The sequence below is a fragment of the Sphaerodactylus townsendi genome, linkage group LG12, assembly GCF_021028975.2.
Source record: "Sphaerodactylus townsendi isolate TG3544 linkage group LG12, MPM_Stown_v2.3, whole genome shotgun sequence".
Lineage (NCBI taxonomy): Eukaryota > Metazoa > Chordata > Lepidosauria > Squamata > Sphaerodactylidae > Sphaerodactylus > Sphaerodactylus townsendi.
Genome location: NC_059436.1, coordinates 50,460,032 through 50,474,846, shown reverse-complemented (window position 1 = coordinate 50,474,846; position 14,815 = coordinate 50,460,032). Strand labels below are relative to the sequence as shown.

At 49.3% G+C, this 14,815-nt stretch overlaps 1 protein-coding gene across 10 annotated transcripts in view; it reads left to right on the top strand.

The window, feature by feature from the left end:
- Window positions 1-14,815, top strand: part of DNM1 (dynamin 1) — a 221,228-nt gene that overhangs the window by 62,362 nt on the left and 144,051 nt on the right. For all 10 annotated transcript variants that reach the window (XR_007245887.1, XR_007245886.1, XM_048512475.1 and 7 more), the window contains exons 2-3: window positions 3,760-3,833; window positions 6,042-6,191. Coding sequence is in view for 8 of the 10 variants with exons in the window: in XM_048512475.1 (XP_048368432.1) it covers window positions 3,760-3,833; window positions 6,042-6,191 (224 nt within the window). In the remaining 2 variants the exon portion in view is untranslated. The remainder of the gene's footprint in view (window positions 1-3,759; window positions 3,834-6,041; window positions 6,192-14,815) is intronic.

Here is a 14,815-nt window from a genome sequence, read left to right as displayed (position 1 = left end):
CATCCATCCATCCATCCACCCATCCATCCATCCATCCATCCATCCATCCATCCATCCATCCATCCATCCATCCATCCATCCACCCACCCACCCATCCACCCACCCACCCACCCACCCACCCATCCATCCATCCATCCATCCATCCATCCATCCATCCATCCATCCATCCATCCATCCATCCATCCATCCATCCATCCATCCATCCATCCATCCATCCATCCATCCATCCATCCATCCATCCATCCATCCATCCATCCATCCATCCATCCATCCATCCATCCATTCATTTATTCATTTATTTATTTATTTATTTATTTATTTATTAGGCTTATATATCGCCCTCCCCTGGAGGGCTCAGGGTGGTTCACAACAGAAATATGAACAATAAACCATAATAATTCTGTACCTACAGTACTGGTCCTTAAATTTAAAAGCAGCGCTCAAATTATAGTGTGTGTATGTGTAGGCTACATGTTTCTGTACCTTTGGGGAATGGCACTGCTCCAGTAAGGTTTTTTTGGCTTCCATTTTGTTCAAACACCTGGCCCTTATCCACGCCCCATGTAGTTGTCCAACCTCCCCTTCAGCCACTTTTCCTTCCCCTTCTTTCTCCATTTTCAAAAGGACTTAATTTTGTTCTCCTTTGTCCTATATTTTATTTTGTTCTCTTCTATCCTGTTGAACTAGCAATGTAACCTGGAGGCAGAGATACAAACTAGCAGGGTTGATTGCATCAGCTTTGTCAATTTCATCTAGAATTTGCAATTTTAACATTCAGGTGGAGAGCACATCTAAAGCTGCGTCAATTGAAGTGCACCAGGAATGATTACGGCATGTAATCAGGGATTGCTGCAGTAACAATCGTGCATTGCGACTGATCAGATTTGACTGAAAAATGTGGTTCTTTGTGGGAAGGGATAGATGGGCCACAAGTTTCTGTTCCTTCAGGTAATGGCGCCTGCTCCAGGAGCTGTTTTGGCTTGCCTTTTGGGCTGGTAGTTCTCAATAGTAGAAATGGAGACATTTTTGAATTGCCGTTTCAAAATGTAGCTGCACTGTAATACTAGAGTTTCCGTGTGAAAGAAAAAAACAGTTGTTCTTCTGCACCATGGATGACATCCCACCACCATCAGGAATAATCTGTTTTCAGCACTAGCATGTGGAATAAATACAACTGAAGAGACATAAGAACATAAGAACAAGCCAGCTGGATCAGACCAGAGTCCATCTGGTCCAGCTCTCTGCTACTCGCAGTGGCCCACCAGGTGCCTTTGGGAGCTCACCTTCAGGATGTGAAAGCAATGGCCTTAAGAACATAAGAACTAGCCTGCTGGATCAGACCAGAGTCCATCTAGTCCAGCACTCTGCTACTCGCAGTGGCCCACCAGGTGCCTTTGGGAGCTCACATGCAGGATGTGGAAGCAATGGCCTTCTGCGGCTGTTGCTCCTGAGCACCTGGACTGTTAAGGCATTTGCAATCTCAGATCAAAGAGGATCAAGGGGGGAACCCCCCAACTGACGTGGGGAAAGGAGTGCAGAATGTTTCCACAGAAAATGTTTCCAAGACACAGGGTTTGACCCCATTTTATTTCCCCCAATCTGGATTTTTTGAATAAAAAACCTGAATGGGCTATCCGAGGAAGGGGAGAGTGTCCCCAAAAGCATGGAGTCTTACCACGGACCACGTTCATACGTTATATTAGTGCCAATCTTCATACTGATGGAATTCATTTGGATGGAATAAGTATTACCCAGTTTTCTTGATGAGCCTTTTGTTAGCAATTATGAAATAAGTTTCTAACTCCATTGTTCTATCCACGTACCAGTGTGTGTGATGACATAATTGCTGACTTGGGACTATTGGCTACTGTTTATCAACCAAAAATAGCTAATTTTCCTATCGAGGACTTTGGTAGAACAAGTGAAGATTTCCAACAGCATTGAAAAGATTCCCAAGAGACTCCAGGAGAATTGGATGGAACTTTTTGTGTTGAATAAATGTCATATTTACTTATTTCCTCTTTATTGTAATAAGTTTAAGTGATATATTCTATATCAATTAATTAGAGTTATTCTAAGTGGAGATTTTGTAAGAGGGATATATGATGTTTGAGAGTTTGTTGGTATGAACGTGGTGTATGTATGAATGGATAACTGATTGTTATATTTAATCTTTGGCTGGCCAAAAGGCCGTAATAATAAATATCTAAATATCTATCTATATTTAATCTTCTGCGCTATTAAAGGATTTTTTGCACTTTGTAATATTTATCTCTGTTTGGGTCTTTCACTGCCACTAGCACTGTTGTTATTTTTGTTCATTTCTACATGCCTACATAGCTACGCATTTGTTGTAGGAAATTTTTAAAAAGAGAGAGAATCATCTCCATGCAAAGGTGTGGAAGCATCCCTGTTTCCATGGGCTCCAATCACAACCTGTGTGACCCTCATGTGGACAGGAAAACAGGTTCCTTTATCATGACTGCAACCTGTTATACATTTGCTGTGTGGAATCGACCAAAGAGGAGGCCAGAAAATAGGATTTTACTTTGAGGTAGGGTATTACTGTAATAGAGACTGTTTCCGCACGGCCACACTGGGGGTCGGGTCGGCGTACATGACACCGACCCAACCCCCCGGAACCGTTCGCACGAACAGCCCCGGAAACTACCGGGAAGATGGCACCGCGCTGCGCCGTCGCCCGATCAACTTACCTTCCCTGCGACTGTCTGGCACGTCGCTGAGGCCAGCGGACAGGCCCCCCTGCCCTGCGCGACCGCTCCAGAGTCGCAGGCCAGGGGGGGGTGTCCCCAGGCCCCGGCGACGTGCCGGACAGTTGCAGGGAAGGTAAGTCGATTGGGAAAGGGGGGAGGGATGGCGCCTTCCAGCTGCTGCTGTTCGCACGGCAGCGGTTGGAAGCTGCTGTTTCCCCAAAACCTTGCTCGGGGGAGCGAGGTTGGGAAACAGCGGCTGCGCGCCACTGGGGAGGAGCGAGGGTGGCGCGGCTGCGAAGCAGCTGCGCCCCCCTTGTGAACAGCTCCCTGGGGATGGCATTTTTGCCATCCTCAGGGCGCTGTATTTGGCCCGTGCGGAAAGGGCCAGAGTGTCACATTGCTAGCAATTGTAATAAATAATAATAAAATTGTTTGTCACTGGATCCCATAACTTACAAAGGCGCATGTCTCTAACAATGTAATTTCATATTAATTGTTCTGTTTTGCTGTTTCAGTTATTTTGTTTGATATGTTTCTGATATTTTGTCCCTGATTATTTTGTGTGCTATTGTTTAATGTTTGAAATAAACAATTACATATAATTTGCTGTTGGCATTGTAGAGTTAACCATTAATAAAAAATAATGTTTGACAACAAAATGTTCTTGGGGTTTTTGTGTGGTAATTTCACTTTGTCCCACCTGCAAGGAGAACGTGTGATTTTGCTTGTTCTTTCTTGCTTTCTGACCTCCAGATAAAATACATGAATATGTGTGTTTTTACCTGCTAGGCTTCAGTTGTTTTCCTGTTTCTTGGTTGTGCTAACTTGATCGTTGTGGGATGAGGTGGGAAAGAAAGCTGAGAACCAGCATTTGTCGGACAACGAAGCCCTTTGTTGAGCGTATATTTTATATTTACATGACAAACCCAGCTGAAGCAAGAGATGTTTCATGTCTCTCGTATGAAGTCCAGAAGCAAGAGCCATATTTTTGATCAGTTTAAAAGGAGGGAAACCATAATTCACCAATAACGTTCTTTCATTTCAGGGACTTCTTACCCCGTGGATCTGGCATTGTCACTAGACGCCCCCTGGTCTTGCAATTGGTTAATGCCCCCACAGGTACGTCATTGTTTTCCTCTTTTCCTTCTTGATATAAAAACAAAGTTGTCCCACAGAGTTGTAGTGACATAGACTTTAGGAATCTGTACTTATTACCACATAAATTGGGGAAAAAACCAAGCTAAAATACTGGTTGTTGTGGGTTTTCCGGGCTGTGTGGCTGTGGTCTGGTAGATCTTGTTCCTAACGTATCACCTGCATCTGTGGCTGCCAACCACAGATGCAGGTGAAACGTTAGGAACAAGATCTACCAGACCATGGCCACACAGCCCGGAAAACCCACAACAACCAGTTGAATCTGGCCATGAAAGCCTTCGACAATACATCAAGCTAAAACAGTCCATTCATTACACATGAAGTTTCTTTATAATGAATCTGACAATTGGTCTATCAAGGCCAGTATTGTCTATTTAGACTGGCAGTACTCTCAAGGGCAGAGGCGTAACTCCATGGGGATGGGTGGGGGGTGCGTGATGCTCTGGGCACATGCCCCTGTGGGGGTGTGGCGAGGGTGTGGCAGGGGCGTTCCAGGGCAGGCTGGGGCGTTCCAGGATGGGACGGGGGCGGAGGACCCACCGATGCACTGGGCGCTTTCCCCCCTTGCTTCGCCTCTGCTCAAGAGTCTCAGGTGGAAGCATTTAACATCACCTCCTGCTACATCCTTTTAACTGAAGATGCTGGGGACCGAACCAGGCACATTCTGCAGGCCAAGGGGATTGGGCGGTATAGAAGTTTAAACAATCAAGCAATCAATCAATCAATCAATCAATCAATCAATCAATCAATCAATCAATCAATCAATCAATCAATAAAGGGGCTCCCTAATTCATTATAGTCACAAAAAAGCGTGATGAACAGCAAGTACAATGTGTTTATATGTCCTCTTCTCTCCACTCCACCTTCGCCATATTTGTGCTAGCACCAAATCTGATAGCTGATAAGCGGTCTGGTGGAAGGGCTCTCCTACGTCCCTTCTCCTCTGTAAAGATTAACTTGTTACAAAGCCCCTGTAATGGCCGCATGGCCACCACATGAACTTTGAGCCAGGTGTGCTATGTGAATTGCATTCTGGGAACTTCATTCCTGGGCAGTCGTAGGTCAGATTTGGATTGTGGCTGCAGCATACCAGTGCAAATTGCCCACTAAGTGTTATCAGGAAGGAGGAGGAGAAGAAGGTTGTTCCTGTAATAAGAACATAGTAATGAATATGAATGGATGTAATCATTTATTTATTTATTATATTTATATACCACCCTCCCCAAAGGCTCAGGGCGGTGTCCATCAGTGATAAAACCATTTAAAACATCATAGTATATAATTTACATAAAATAATACATAAAATACTAAGACTACAGATGGCTTCAACCCCTCCCTCCCCTCTTTATGTACCCACGGGAGGCCAGATGTTCTTATGGCGGAGTTGACATTATCCCGGCTGGCCAAACGCCTGGTGGAACAGGTCCGTTTTGCAGGCCCTGCGGAAACTTTGTAAGTCCCGCAGGGCCCTGATGTCACCTGGAAGCCTGTTCCACCAGGTAGGGGCCAGAGCCGTAAAAGCCCTGGCCCTTGTAGAGGCCAGCCGGATCGCCTTGGGGCCAGGGATCACCAGTAGGTCTGCCTCGATGAGCGGAGGGGCCTAGAAGGGCGATATAGGGAGAGACGGTCCCTCAGATAAGCAGGGCCAAGACCGCGAATGGCTTTGAAGGTCAATACCAAAACTTTATGAATAATACGAAAACAAATGGACATTTTGAAAAGCAAAAAGTAGAAATTACCCCCCAAACCTGTGATTGTTAGACAGGGGTGGAGAGAGGGGAAATTGTGCCCAGGGTGTGCTCATGCCATACGCCCCTGCCCCGGAACACCCCCTCCACGTCTCCACCACAGCTCCACCCCTGGTGTCACGCCCCCCTGTCCCTTTGGTGCTACGCCACTGTTGTTAGAACAAAAGCTGCAAAGCAGACAGCAAAGGCCAGAATGGAAGAATATGGGATTGAGGGGAAGGAAATCGAAATATAGGTCAAATATGTGGGTAGTGTACATCTAACAGCATCCGCCAGTCACTGAGATGTCCACTGCCTTGCTGTGGCCAGTGAGGAAGCAAGTTGTTTTTATGAACTAACCAGTAACAAGTGAGCCTGCTGGTGTCTTTGTTTACATAATGATTGCTTGTGATTTTCTGTCCCTCCAACCCCACCCCCCAACTAGAACATGGAGAATTTTTGCACTGCAAAGGGAAGAAGTTTACTGACTTCGAGGAAATACGCCAGGAGATTGAAGCGGAGACTGATAGAATTACTGGATCCAACAAAGGCATTTCTCCAGTCCCAATTAACCTGCGAGTCTACTCTCCCCATGGTAAATGCTATCTTCTCACCAGCCGGTGGGGATGGGTAGCTTAGAATTCAGTTGTGTCATTTGTGCCCCGAGATGTTCAGAATAAAGTTGTGCCCCCAGATATTGGAAAGCTTTTGTGTTTTCGTTGATGTTCACTTCTAAACTGTTTTCAGATTTCTGTAGCCCAGAGTCTATTGTACTATGTGTTGGATGCCTGATCATGTTGATTGAATTTTACTTATTCTGTGTAATTTGCATTGAATCTTAGGCTCATTCCGCACATGCAGAATAATGCACTTTCAAACTGCTTTCAGTGCTCTTTGAAGCTGTGCGGAATGGCAAAATCCACTTGCAAACAGTTGTGAAAGTGGTTTGAAAACACATTATTTTGCGTGTGCGGAAGGGGCCTTAGTGAGAAAGGCAGACTGTAAATAATGCAAATAACTAACTAAATAAAAGAAGATGATAGGCTGAGGCAAGGGAAAGAATGCTACTATAACAGAGATGTATATTTTTACGAGGAGTGAAGCCAATTGTATGAACAAATACAGTGGGTTCTAGACAACTGTTGGTGTGTTAACAGTGCCTACTGAGGGAACTAGCCCCTCCTGCCTTTCCTCCTCCCTCAGCCCTGTGTCACCAGCTCTCTCCGCCTCCCGTTCCTGGATGCCTGTTCCTTTCCCCCACACAACAATTAACAGCATAGTTGCAGTTGCTATCAATTGCGACCCTCCCATAGGGAGTGGCTAATGCCTGTACCTGTTCTTCTTCAGGTAGCTGCAGCAGGTATAGTGACTGTAATTATTCAGCAGTGGGGGAGAAGGGTGAGCATGAGAGAGAGAGAGAGAGAGAGAGAGAGAGAGAGAGAGAGTAACCACCACATTCCATTGTTTTGTTTGTGTTGTTTTTTACCCATTCTGTGTAAGCCATGCCCCCAAGCCGTGTGTGCGAAGTGATTGGCTGTTAGTGAGTCGTCACCGCCACAGCTAGCCTTTTAAATAATACGATAAGCCGTGTGGGGCAAATACATAGGGAAGACAAGTCTGTCCTAGATTAGAAGAGTTTGGACTTGTACCCCACCTCACTCTCCTGTAAGGAGACTCAAGGTGGCTTACAAGCTCCTTTCTCTTCTTCTCCACACAACAGACACCTTGTGAGGTAGGTAGGGCTGAGAGAGTTCTAAAGAACTGTGACTAGCCCAAGGTCACCCAGCAGGAATATAGGGCTGTTTCCGCACGGGTGGAATACAGCGTCCCAGGGATGCTAAAAACAGCGTCCTGCAGCAGCAGCGGCCTGGCAACCCCCGAGCGGTGCGAAGCCGCTGTTTCCGAACCTCACTCCCTGGGCAAGTTTTTTTGGAAACAGCGGCTTCCAACCGCTGCTGTGCGAACGGCAGCAGCTGGAAGGCACCATTCCCCCCCTTTTCCGAATGCCTTACCATCCCTCTGACCTTCCGGCACGTTGCCCTGGCCAGGGGACACGCCCCCCCCGCCCTGCGACTCCAGAGCTGTCGTGCAGGGCAGGGGGGCATGTCCCCTGGCCTGGCCGACGCCCCGGAAGGTCGGAGGGACGGTAAGGCATTCGGGCGACGTCACAGCCTCCACGCAGGCTGCGCCGTCTTCCCCACCCCTAGCGGGATAGTTCATGCGAACAGTCCCGGGGGGGCGTCGGCGTCATATACGCCGACGCACCCCCCGAGTGTGGCCGTGCGGAAACGGCCTAGGAGTGCAGAAACCCATCCGGTTCACCAGATAAGCCTCCGCCACTCAGGTGGAGGAATGGGGAATCAAACCCGGTTCTCCAGATTAGAATCCACCTGCTTTTAACCACTACGCCATGTTGACTCTCGTTTAGTTCAATGTAATGCATTAGCAGGATAACTAAAAGGAAGCATGTATTCACACGAGGTATAATGGATGTATGGCATTCATTGCTCAGAGGTTTAGTAGTGGCCACTAGCTTGTATATTAAGAGCTGTCAAGTTTCAGCCAACTTATGGCAACCGCAGCAAGGGGCTTTCAAAGCAAGTGAAAAGCAGATGTGGTTTGTGCACTTCCTGATACCCTCCCGATCACTCCCTGATACCCTCCCGAGCACTACCTGAAACCCTCCCGAGCACTTCCTGATACCTTCCCGAGCACTCCCTGATACCCTCCCGAGCACTCCCTGATACCCTCCCGAGCACTCCCTGATACCCTCCCGAGCACTCCCTGATACCCTCCCGAGCACTCCCTGATACTCTCTCGAGCACTCCCTGATACCCTCCCGAGCACTACCTGAAACCCTCCCGAGCACTCCCTGATACCCTCCCGAGCACTCCCTGATACCCTCCCGAGCACTCCCTGATACCCTCCCGAGCACTCCCTGATACTCTCTCGAGCACTCCCTGATACCCTCCCGAGCACTCCCTGATGCCCTCCCGAGCACTCCCTGATACCCTCCCGAGCACTCCCTGATTGTAAGGAATTCCATAGAAGCAGAAATAAAAGGCTTTTTGGTGTAAAAGACCGTTTATTCAGACATCCTAGAAAGCTCACGTACACGACGTGGCAGGAATAAAGTCTCCCGCCAGAAGCACAGGTTATAACTCTGTCCATCCCATCCGTTCCCATGGGAACGGAGTTCTCATCTCTCTCGCAGAGATAAGGTCTCCGCCAGAGTCTCCGCCGCAGATGCTGGCCCATTGCCCGGGTTATGGAACTCAGTCAAGGCCAGGCGGCTGTCCTGAACATCAACACCATAGAATCCTTTACACTCTGCCTCCCCTAAGAGAAACTTCTCCCCCCCAGGTTTGTGCGGAAAGGTGCGGTGGAAAGCAGAAACGAGGGCAGGGGCGTCAATATTTTCGGAATAGACCCATTGATTATACCCAGAGGAATATCCCACCCAAGAGACTAAATATTGCAAGCGTTTGCGGTTAAAACGAGAGTCCAGGATGGCGTCAATTTCGTAATGCTTGTGGCCATCAATTATAGTCGGCGGGGGTCTCTCCGGTATGGTCGTGCGAGGCATCGGAAGCGGGAGCCTCCTTGAGCAAACTAGAATGAAAGACAGGATGGATATTACTTAGAAATTAGGCAAGTCCAATCGAGTGGTGACATCATTAATCACTTTAGTAATCTTAAAAGGTCCCACGAATCTTTTGCCCAGTTTGAAGAATTTATGTACGTCTCTGAGATTTTTTGGTAGACAAATACACCCAGAAGCCCACACGTAAAGGGAAGTCCGGCGGTGCTTATCAGCCTGTAGTTTTTGGGAGTCTTTAGCCTGCTGTAAAGGCGGTCTGGACCGTTTTCCACCCCTCGGCCAGAGATGAAATCCACTGTTGGAACTCCGGAGGATTCAGCAGCTTCCGCGGTAGTTCGAATTCTGCAACGGAGGGAAGGACCGACCAGACACAATTTGAAGGGGCTTTTTTTGTACTGCTATGAACGCATTATTATAGGCATATTCTGCAAGCGGAATTAACTTCGCACCAGTTGTCTTGGTGATAGTTGGTGTAACAACTTGTAAATACTGCTCCAGGGTTCTGTGTTCTCTCCGACTCACCGTCACTTTGAGCGTGGTAGGAAGGCGGCAATTGCAGCCCCAACAAGCCCAGGAAAGCTTTCCAGAACTTTGAAATGAATTGGGGCCCACGGTCGGAGACCACCTTATGCGGAGTGTAGGCGATAAATATGCTGAATGAACAGACAGCGCTAACTTAGGAGGCGGAGGGAATGGAAGCACATGGGATGAAATGGGCTTGTTTAGAAAATAAGTCCACCACCACCCACAAGACCGTGTTGCCGTGACTTTCTGGCAAATCCGTAATAAAATCCATGGAGATGACTTCCCAGGGGCGGGAGGCCACCGGGAGAAGGCTTCAACAGACCATGGGGTTTTCGGAATAGATTTGGCTTCGCACAAACAGAGCAACCTTTGATATATGTCTCAATGTCCTTGCGCATCGGCGCCACCAAAATTGGCGGCGGGCCAAATGCAGCGTCTTAAAGAAGCCAAAATGTCCAGCCCGGCGGGCATCATGACAGGCCTCAGAACCTGCTTACGGGGAGGGAGGCACGTACCAACAATCCCCCGCCGTAAACACCATTCTCCAGGCGCAATTGGGAGTCTCCTTCCTCCGCTGGTGGCTCACGCAGCCCGCCTCCTCGAGTTCTCGTAGGAAAGGAGAGACCAGGCTGGGAATGGGTGGAGAAGGAGGAGTGGACGTCTGAGATCGAGTGACAGCCAGCCCCAATTGGGGGGAGAGAGAACAGTGCGCGGGATATCCCGTAAGGCAGCTCCACCCCTCCCGGGCAGGCGCGAGGAAGCGCATCAGCCAGTTTATTGGTTTTCAGGGGAAAAAATGGACAGTGAAAGAGAAGCGAGAAAAGAAATGCGGCCCAATGGGTTGTTTTGCGGACATCTTGAAGTGGAAAGAGCGGCCAAGTTCTTGTGATCCGACCAAACTTGAAAGGGGTGTTTAGCCCCCTCCAGCCAGTGGCGCCAGGTGGAAAAGTATACTACTTTAATGGCGCGCAGTCTCTTTATCCCCCACAGTCCCAGTTGAGCTCAGCACCGGAGGAATTTCTTTTGATAAAATAAGCACACGGAACCAGCCTATCATCTTTATTTCTCTGCAACAGGGGCTGCACCAAAGCGCTTTGTCCGAGGCATCCACGTGAACCACAAAAGGAAGATCTGGGTCAGGGTGTTTTAGGATAAGGTTAGGTAGTAAAGCTGATTTTAAATGTTGAAAGGCTGTCTGACATTCTTTACAGAGCCAGGAAAGGGGGGCCCCGGGCTTACGGCAGCCTGTGGGTCTTTACCTTGAGTCGCGTAAGAAGGTCTGTGGAGTGGGAGGAGTCAGTTCAGCATGAGTGGGGTATAAAGTCCCGATAGAAATTAGCAAACCCCTAGGAAGGGATTGGAGTTGCCTTCCCGATTGGTAGAGCAATTAGCCATTGGAGGACCCTTCCAATCTTAGCTTAGGATCCATTTTATAGCCCCTCGGAAGAGATCAAATGGCAAATGAGTCGATAGAGGTTTGGTGGAAACAACATTTAAGAAAGTTTGGCAAAGAGGGAGTTGTTGAGCAAAGCGTTTCCAATACTTCCACGAACCAAGGCTTCATGCTCCTCCATGGTTTGTGAATAAATTAAAGACATCATCTAAAGTACACCACTACTCCCTGTGTATAATAAATCATGGAGAACTTGGTTGATAAGGGACCATAAAAGCTCGGGGGGGCCCCACTTTAACCCGAGATAGCATTATTAAGTATTCATTACTGTCCAAATTTTGTACATGTTAGAAATGCAGTCAAATGTTCATAGCCTTCCACCAATCCCTGACCCTGTAGTAAGCTTCTCTTAAGTCCAGCTTAGTAAAAAAATCGTCCCTTACTTGCCCAATGCATCTAAAAGGTCCTTGATTAATGGCAAAGGAAATTATTTTATTGGACAGGAAACCGCATTGAGTCCTCATTAATCCGTGCAGAGCCTTAAAGACCCATCCTTTTTTTAACAAAACAATACAGGAGCAGCATGTGTGTGCTTGGTAGCCCGTCGTATGAACACAGCGAGCAAAGGTTCTTGTCTAAGAAGGCACAAAGTTCCTTCTCCCTCATTACCCAGGACTCATGCGGTAGGAATTCTGCACCAGCATGGGCAGTTGAGCCCCTGGCTGTATCTGATTTTGCAGTCAGTGTGTCTCTATGGGGTGGCAATTGATGCGCATTCTTGCTCCTGAAATACTCTGGCTGGAAATCTTGGTAAGCGATTGGAATGCCGGAGTAGAATCGGGAGCAATTAGAGCGTGCATCGCTGTGTGAGAAGTGGAAGCCAGGGAGGGTATGTCATGAGGAGGTGAGGTTTCCCCAATTCCCATGTGTTGCCTCAGCGAGGGAGGGTCCAGTGGAATTCCTAAAGATCCCTTTCTTTCCAAATGAATTTTTGGTTCATGCCAACAACAACCATGGCATGCCCAGGACTATGGAGTGTTTGGCCACGAGCGCCAGGAATAAAAAACTAATTTTCTCTCCCCAATGGTCAGCCAAGCTGAGGAGGACGGTTGCGTTTTGAACCTGGGCAGGTCCTTGACGGCGAAGGGACTGCCGTCCATTTGGGTGAAGCGGTATGGAAGCTTAGCCAGAGGGGACTCGGTCTAGTCCAAGTTCCTCCGCCACCTAGGGGCCGCATTAAACAATAGGAGACACCCAGAATCTACAAGGGGCTTCAAAAGAGGCTATAATACGAGGTGTGCCATTAGCGGGGGTTGGCCAGAATGCCAGCTTTGAATCGTAAATGTGGGAATGCGCTGCCTTCACTCACCGCATCTGGAGTCGATCCCATATCCATGGGGGGGCTGAAGAAAGAAGGCCAAACAGCGCAAGCTTCCCCCTCTTCTGGAGTAGCGCTAGCCGTGTAACCGGCAGCAAACCCGAAGCTGAGACCCGTTGAAGGGGTGACCCGGATTCGCGTGATAGTGGTTTGGCAGATGGGGTGCTGCGCGGCCGAAGGCCGGTTGGCTTCTGTTTTTTCAGAGCAGTTGGCAGCTAGATGACCCGGTCCTCGCGAAGTAAAGAGCCCACAATCCCAGGCGGCGGCGAAACTCGGAGGTGGTTTCGGTAGAGAGCTGCTGGAAGAGCTTGCCAGCTTGCGGGTCGCATAGCCCAGTGAATGCAAATAAATGCGTATGCGGGTTTTGAAGCGTGGGCCCCGACGCGGCGATACTCAAAGCGAAAGGGCGCCACTTGAAGGATCCTAATTCGATCCAATCCAGCAATAGTGCGGGGGATCGAATAAGAAACTACCGTTCCGCATGGTTTGCCGTCGACAGCATCCGAGAAGTATTCACATTTCATGCGCTCCAGGCCACTCAGGAGAGTCGAGCAGCACGCCCGCCACGAGAATTCACGGGCAAATTCTGCAAAGGAGCGGTTGCCTTGCTGTGAATAGATTTGATGGATCGCGGATGGCTTCATTTTCAGCACCGGATCTTGGAAGTGAGCCCTTATAGGCCCTGGAGGAGCGCCCAGGCACCGTCGCGAGAGTATCACTCCCTTGCCCAGATCAAAAGAGTCACAAACTAGTGAAACGGCTCCATCCAAGAGCGGAACCCGATGTCCACGTATTTTTTCGCGTTCAGACCCGGGTACAAATGCGTCATTAGTCCTCCATGTGGGCATCGAGGTTGTGCAACAGGATGGAAGTAGGGAAGTTTGGAAGCCGGTAGTCCCATCGAAGCGGGCAGGTATTGGAGAGGTCTGTAATATCCTCTCTCCCACGGCCCTTGCAAGCCCGGCGCTGGGGCGGCAGATTGCGCCAGGTTGAGGCAGCGGCGAAGCGGGGAGGGGCCGGAATCGTTGGAAGTGGAGGGCACCAGCGCCCGGCGCCGCTGGTGTTCCTACCTGGGTGGGAACGGAGTCTTTGGAAAGTGGCAGATGTCGCCTTGAGTAGCAGGACCCAGCAGGCGTCGCCCCTCTGGCGTTAGCTGTACCAGTGACCAGCGTAGACTCCAACTTAGGGCATCCTGTCCTGCACTGCTTCTTCCAGTTCCTTTTCCAAGGCAGCTAAAGTCTCTCTCCTTGCGAGTCAAGGCATCCTGAGTCGCGCATGCAAAAGCTGCTTTCCTCTCGTTCCAGTTTGGCCAGATTAGGTCTCGTTGGAATAGCTGCAGTTGGACGTTCACTTTGCTGCGTCACAGCATGGCCTTCACGCTTTCGATGTTGGCGCTCTAAGTCCAGTTTGGAGTGTTCCAGGACTTTGCTATCATGGACTGATAAGGATTCTGCGCTATATTGCCGTTGCTTGTAAGCGCGTCTTTGATACAGTCCAATTGAAGGTTTGGATTTCTTTGGCGGCTGCTGTTCAGGAATCTCTTTTGCAGGTTTTCACGCTCTTGTTGCAGCTGCTCGTTCCCTCTTCCCACTTAGCTGGCGTTCCGCGGGCCCATGCTTCCACTGGAGCATCTACGCCCAGTTGACCCACTTCACTCATCCCAAGCTCTCTTTTCGATGGGAGGGGGAATAGATCCGGATGGGAAAGGCAGGCTTTCTTCCGGATTCCTCTTCATCAGAATGCAGGACCTGGTGCCCACCGGCGGCTCCGCGGAGCACCTCAGGTGCAGCTGCAGATCCAGCGGGATCTGGGGGGGTCCGATCGGAGAGGCTGAAATCTACGGATACCCCTCAATCCCGATATAGTCCCGGTTTCAAGCGGTGGTCTTAGGGCCAGACCCCAGTGCTATGCCACGGTGGGTTCTTGGGAGCATCACCAAAATCTGAGTCAAGGAATCGAATTCAATGGACTCCTGTGTTTGCCGCGCATGAAAGGTGGTCCAGACCCGTCTCCTCCGTGACAGGATTGCATCTGGGGTTTGTAATCCACCCGCGAAACGGGCAGATATCCGATCCGCAGGCGCTCGATCCATAGACCATGGCGCCCCAAGCCCGACTCATGCCACAAGTCCACATGAGTGCGTCTCCTGCGATCCCTCGTCCCATTAGCGGAGTAAAGGGAAGACTAAATTGTCGATCTGAGGGCGGGGAAAGAGAGGATTACCAAAGCCCGAGACCCGATTCTCTCGCCCGGTTCATGCGAAATCCATAAGGGAAAGCTCGGAGCCCTCTTTGGGGGCTACCGCACCTTCCACAGATTCAG